This window comes from Henckelia pumila, chromosome 2 (genome assembly GCF_033568475.1).
Source record: "Henckelia pumila isolate YLH828 chromosome 2, ASM3356847v2, whole genome shotgun sequence".
Taxonomy (NCBI): domain Eukaryota; kingdom Viridiplantae; phylum Streptophyta; class Magnoliopsida; order Lamiales; family Gesneriaceae; genus Henckelia; species Henckelia pumila.
Genome location: NC_133121.1, coordinates 24,364,957 through 24,372,007, shown reverse-complemented (window position 1 = coordinate 24,372,007; position 7,051 = coordinate 24,364,957). Strand labels below are relative to the sequence as shown.

Here is a 7,051-nt window from a genome sequence, read left to right as displayed (position 1 = left end):
TGTAAAGATAACGTGTAAGTGTAATCGTATGTAAAAAAATAAATAAATAAATTCAGATGCACTTCGATATTGGATATGTAATCGATCAATCAAATTGCTAATCAAATCGAATAACTGAAAACAAAGTTATACCAACATTTTTTCCTTCCCAAACCGAAACCGAACCCATAAGATTATAATTTTCTAAAAATCGACTTTAAAATCGATTATTTCGGTCCATTTCGCGTTGAATGATTGGTGTCCCGTTGAAAGATTGGTGTTGGAGTTCCCTGCGACTGCTGCCATTTGATGGTGGTAGGAAGAGTAGAAAATGAGTCCTAAAATGTTGATTGTCACTTTCTTTCAATTTTCAACCTCGCACCACATCTTATCTTGGATTCTTGGTGGCTACTCCAATATGGACAAATTTTTCATTATTTGTCGTTAAGTTTCCTGTGACTTTTGACTCTGTCAACTTCGAAATATATATTTTTATATAAATAAATATATAATAAAAAGGAATATATCATAAACAATATCCAATGTCAGGCTCAAATTACATGTTCAAGGTTGCAAAAATCGTAAAGCATCAAAGTTAGCTTCAATTTTATAAACTTAAACGAGTTTAGTACCAGATTAGACACGAAAATATTTTGGTTCTTTTTATATAAAATTTAAATTTATATCAAGTCAACTAATTTTTAAATAACACATAAACATAAAAAAGAGAATAAATCCCCTCCTCTCAAAAAAAAAAAAAAGAGAATAAATGTTTAGATGTTGGAAATATTTTATTATAAAGAGTACCCAATAAAGAAATTTCAGTATATTTAGTTTTTTTTTTGTAAAAAAAATTACATTATCAAATATTAACATATATTTAAAAGTTACAAGTATTAGTTAACAAAAAAGTAGAATTTTAGTTGAAATTCTTTAAAAGTAAAAGTTAACTTGCAATTTTATCTAAACATTATGCTTAATCGCTCATTTTCTGCTTAATCCAATCAACCTAAAGTTGACTGTTTTTTACGTTTTTGTCCTAATCATTTTTTTCACGCAAGAAACAATATTGATATGAATTCAAAAATACAAATGATGTTAGATTGTGTCTTCAGCATAACACAGCAATCCGCATCCAACTCACCTTCGTAAAAAGATTCGAGGGATGAACTACACAACTTCTTATCATTTTATCTGCAATTTTCTTATTTTTGGTCATGTTAACACTGAATTTGCATTTTTATTTTTGTAACTTGCAATTTATTTTTCATTTTGTTCTTGTTACATTAAGTTTTTATTTTTAGTCCTATAACTTATACTTTTTCCCATTTTTGCTCCTATTTTGACCAAAGTCTATCGTGTTTGTTGGTGAAAAAGATCATTAATGAAAAAAAAACATATAATAAGGACAAAAAATGAAAAGAAAGTTACATTAATAAAAATTCAAATTCATCGTAACCGGACCCAAAATGATAAAAACCATGTAAGTTAAATGACTAAAATTATAAATTCACCGTCAACAAGACTAAAAATAAAAAAAAATGTAAATTAAATTACCAAAATTATGTTTTCCTTAAAACAATAATACATTTCCAAAGATGGACGGACCGATCGTGGGAAAAAAAAATTGATCCGTGGTCTCTCTTTCAAGTTTCAAGTGCCATATAACCAATTTAAGAACTTTGCCACTCTTTTCAGTCCATCTTTCCAACTCATTCATGGCCCACAATTTCAACTTGAAGAAAGATGCGATTACATAGTATTTTATTCAATGTAGTGTAGTGAAATCAGTCAATATTCTTCTCAAACCAGTGTGTGAAAATATGCGGCGTCAATGAAGATAGACAGGCACGACTCTGATCCTATTGGGGTTAGTTACATCTTAGATGTACCCCCTAAGTCTCCTCCATTTCCTTGTCCACCGGTTACAGTAAAACGTTGGACTACTTATATATGTCCCCGTCTCTCCATCATATACAAGGGTGTGTGTGCTCAAAATCGATCAACAATATGCCGACTCTCCGTCACCATCTGACGTTGATTCTTGTGCTCTCTTCACTTCTGCTGAATCTGCACGTGCAAAATGTACTTTCTTGTGATCAATATGAGCGTGATTCCTTGGTATCATTCTATGAACAAATCTCTCCGCCTCCGTCGACTCCTCTTAACTGGTCATCCGCCGATTGCTGCCACTGGGAAGGCATCACCTGCTCTATCTACAGCTCTGAACATGGCGCCAGGAAGCCGAGGGTCACCCGTTTATCGTTGCCCGGGAGGGGCTTGTCCGGGATTCTTTCTCCGGTTCTCGGGAACCTTTCGTTCCTTGGTCACCTCAATCTGTCTCGCAATCACCTCTCCGGTCCTCTGAGTTTCGGATTCTTTCACGATTTGACCCGTCTCCAAGTTCTTGATTTGAGCTTCAATGGTTTCTTTGGTTTGCTTCAGCCTCCCGAATCATTGTATAGCTTCCCACGTTCGCTACAGACACTTGATTTATCGAGTAATCGTTTCAATGGGTCCGTTGATCTCTCTGTTTTCCAGAATGCGTCGAATTTGATCGGTTTCAATGCCAGCAACAACAGTTTTTCGGGAGCGATTCCTTCGTCTGTTTGCGCTGGCTCTCCACTTCTCCAGGCCCTCGATTTCTCCATGAATCAATTCAATGGCGATATGCTTCCTGGAATCGGCGGATGTCACAGTCTACAAGTTTTCAGGGCAGGTTTCAATTCCCTGTCCGGATGGATTCCGTATGATCTTTACGGTTTGAAGAATTTGAAAGAACTTTCTTTGGGCAATAACCAATTCTCAGGACCTATCAATGACAGCATTGTTTTGCTCTCCAATCTCCGAATACTAGAGCTTCACGTCAACGAATTAACGGGCGAAATACCTCCGAAAATCGGGTTGCTCTCGAATTTGCAGCAGCTTCAACTCCACACAAACAACCTAAGTGGATCTTTACCCCCTTCTATAACAGATTGCTCCAATTTAACAACTTTACTTTTGAGGAACAATCTTTTTGGAGGAGAGATTTCAGATCTTGATTTCTCTAAAATCGAAAAACTTCAAGCCATCGATCTTGGAAACAACAGTTTTACTGGTGAAATCCCCGAAAGCCTGTGTTTGTGCAGGTCTCTCACAGCTGTTCGACTAGCTTACAACCAGCTCGTGGGCGAACTTCCGCCTTGTGTGGCTTCACTATCTTCTCTAACTCACTTGTCCCTATCCAACAATTACCTGTCCAATGTCGCTGGAGCTCTGAACACTCTCATGTACTGTGAAAATCTAGCGGTCCTGTTCCTTTCCAGATGCTTCCATGCCGAAAAAATGCCTGATGACGGCGATTTTTCCCATCGAAACGGCTTCCAAAACCTGCAGATTTTCACCCTCGGAGGATGCCAGCTGAAAGGTGAAATCCCATCTTGGATTTCGAAACTGAGGAAACTCAAAGTCTTGAATCTTTCTTACAACCAAATTTCAGGCAAAATCCCATCTTGGATAGGCGATATGCCGAGCTTATTCGTGCTAAATTTCACTCAAAATCTTCTGTCAGGAACCATCCCACCTGAAATCTGCCAATTGCCAGCTCTGATTGCAGATAACACCAGCACAGATTTGAGTTACCTAGCACTGCCTTTCTTGTTCTCCAGTCTTCAATACAATCGCCTCTTTAACCTGCCGCGGGGACTGAAACTCGGAAACAACAGCCTGAGTGGCCATATCCCAACAGAGATTGGCAGATTGAAGCTTCTTGATATTCTTGAGCTGAGCAACAACGGTTTCGATGGCATGATCCCCGATCAGCTGTCGAATCTCGTTAACCTGGAGAAGTTAGACCTATCGGGGAATCATCTTTCTGGCGAAATCCCGGAATCTCTTACAAGACTTAGTTTCTTGTCCGCATTTAGCGTCGCGAATAATGATCTTGAAGGAGAGATTCCGAGGAAGGGCCAGTTTGATACATTTTCAGCAGCTTCATTCGAGGGGAATCCGAAGCTATGTGGGTATGTTCTGAAAAGAAGCTGCCCTGTTACAGTTGAAGATGGCGAGCAAGAATCTGATGATGAACACGAGACTAGCTGTTCATGGTGGCACTGCATCAAGAAGATTCCATTTGGGATGGGATATTTTGTGGGATTTTTGGCCGTTTTTCTTACTTTTATGCTGAAAGAATCGTTCAAGTAGTACTTGGATCATATTTAACTAACCACTATGGCTTAGGACAATAACAAAATCTTGATGTTAACGAGACACTATGGATACATGTAACGTGCATGTAATTCTCATCGTAAATATAGTACTTATATATTTCCTTAACTTTGTTTTAATATTTAAATTTGGTAATTTATTCTCATATCTATATGTTAACGAGACACTAATCTTGAAGGAGGAGTGCCTTCTTCTGCCGCGCGCTAGGGTGCCTATTGTGGACCCTAAAGACAAGGGTAAAGGGAATGTGGCACCCGTTATAAGAAGGGCCCTTATGTAGTGGATGTGGAGGTGACCTTCACGCTCTCGCAAGTACTAAGCCGTGAGAAGAAGATTGCAGAAATATGATGAATGTTTTTTGTACAGAACCGAGGTCCATTTCTCCCATATCATCAAGGAGAAATGCCTGGCCAAGTTGGCCAACTGGAGAACAAGATGCTCATGCTTGCAGAGACAGACAACATTGAATTAGCTTTGAGCAGACGCAGACTCATTAACTTCCAACTCAGAGAAAGCCTGCTCAGACGACATATTATCTTGCAATGGAAGAAGAAATTTGACAAAGACAACATGACTGTTCCTGATGACTTCGAAGCTGTCGAGCGTCTCAAACACAGTGCCACCATAGCTGCTAAAGTTGTGTTTGATCGACGCGTAGAGTTTGAAATGGATCAACTACCAACTAAGGCTTATGTGGATGCTTACGTCAAAGAAGCCATGGAATGTTTGCATCTATGGGTCTTCATGATGAAGGCGAAGAAGCAGAACCGGTCCTAAGGTAAAAAAAAAAAAAGGAGTTCCCTGGTCTTAGAGACGACGGTGAAAAGACCAAGCAACAATCACTACAACATTAATCAAATGCCAAGACTGCTATGAAATCTCAAGAGCCACCTCCCTCGACCGCTGCCTCTGCGCCTCATCCTCGCAGGCTGCTCTAGCCACCATCTTTGCGTCTGCTGGAACTTCTTCATGTGCTCAGCCTCAGGTACCTCTCACTCTCCTGTCTCTTCGAATGGTTGCAGGCTTCATGATTTTGATTGAACTTTCAGTGACAATGTACCACATATCATCATCTAGTGTGGCAAAATGAGCTCGCATTCTGATTTTCCAATCACCGGACTCTTCTTTTGAAAATATAGAAATTTTGCTGAAAGATGCCATGAATTAGCAGTAGGAGCTTCACAAAGATGACATAAAACCTCTGTGATACCACTTGTTAGGATCGAGAAGAGTGTTTAGAGTGGGAGTGAATGAACACTCTCAGATTTTTTTGTTTGATGTATGCCTTGTACTGTTATTGACAGCAATATAGGATAATCTCATTCTGAATGACAAAGCAGTAGACTATTAGAATAGTACATAAAACAGTTTACTGGATTTGTTGAAGCTAATGACAGAAGAAAAGGCAATGCAAACCGATTTGTTTAAAGAAGTTCGAAGGATGAAAACCTTCTATGTATCCCCCTCTTCTGTTTCCAAAAGGAATCATTAGAAGATTTAATTGATACACGAATTAGTACAAACCCACTTCAGTAGGGCTTACCTTTGCCTAGTGAAACTCCTAGATCTCTCAACTATGAAATATTGCACAAATGAATTAATCTCGTTCTGAATGACTGTAGTAACCCAGATTTCATTTTAAGATAATAATATGTTAAACATGATTAAGGATTGGTAATTAATCAATTTCGGAGTGTTATTGGACTTCGGAAGAGAATATGGGCTTTTGACTTTGGGCCGGATCGGAAGCTCTGAACCCAGATCGGAAGTTCCGATCCTAGCCACTTCGGAAGCTCATCGGAAGCACAGAGATCGGAAGCTCCGATCCTGGAACGGACGTTCCGATCTCCAGCTGCCAGCAATGTTCGATGACTCAGCCGCGAGTTTTGACAAGTGTTGAACGTAGAGCAGATCGGAAGCTCCGATCCTGGCGTGTCTTGCATGCACACAATGAGCTGGATCGGAAGCTCCGATCTCGAAATCGAAAGTTCCGATCCTGGCCAGGAATTTTGCCTATAAATAGGGCTTCTCAGATTCATTTCTAAATACGAATTCCCGAGTTTCTTTCTTCAGTTATATAGTGTGAGATATACATTTGAGGGCCCTATCGGTTATAATAGAGGTTCTGGAATAACCAAGGTGTGGTTATAGTCATCCGGAACTAGCGACTCCAAAGGGCTAACTACGGACGAAGGTATGGTCCGGGAATCTATTTAAGTTTTGGGAGTACTTATTAGCTTAGTTAAGGCTTATAGAATTTATGTAGTGATACGGTGAACTTTTGAATATAGGCTTGGAACTTAGGATCTTACTATACTTGAACTAGCCTAGAGGTACGTACACATTGACTGAGATTGCCAGCGAGTATACATGTTTATATGTTGCATTTATTTGGCATTATTATATGGCATGATATATGATTTACCGCTTTCTATATTTATATGTCATGTGCATATACACGTTGAGCCTATACCTTATTATACTTGATTATAGAGCCGCTCAGCTCTATACTCGATAGTCTGTCACTGAGAGTACCGCGATAGCGGGGGCATTTATGTCTGTCTACTCTGGTGTACTAGACGAGTGTAGTTGCACCCAGAGGTTGATCCGTGCGGTGGAAGCACTCATGTGGCGCCGGTTCTGAGCATGATTTTTCAGATGACCTTGTACCAGTCATCATGTTGCATGCATTATATACATATGTTTACTCATGTCTATGTACTGGACGTTAGTTCTCACGTCCTAGTTGTTATCTTGGACACCCTATTCCATGGGACAGGTCGCAGGATGGACGGAGCTGGTAGTTCAAGGCAGGACTAGGGAGCAGGAGCCTTGAGTATTTTATTATACAGCAGGATTCGAT

The 7,051-nt window shown here is 39.6% G+C and overlaps 1 protein-coding gene across 1 annotated transcript; it reads left to right on the top strand.

The window, feature by feature from the left end:
• The first annotated feature begins 1,830 nt into the window (after positions 1–1,830).
• Positions 1,831–5,495, top strand: LOC140881449 (receptor-like protein 2). The gene has a single exon (XM_073286775.1). It carries the CDS (start codon positions 1,933–1,935, stop codon positions 4,162–4,164), a length of 2,232 nt encoding a protein of 743 aa, XP_073142876.1. The 5' UTR covers positions 1,831–1,932; the 3' UTR covers positions 4,165–5,495.
• Positions 5,496–7,051: the final 1,556 nt, after the last annotated feature.

Excerpts from the sequence above, each read along its gene's own strand:
- LOC140881449 (XM_073286775.1), top strand. The coding sequence starts at position 1,933 with ATGTCCCCGTCTCTCCATCATATACAAGGGTGTGTGTGCTCAAAATCG.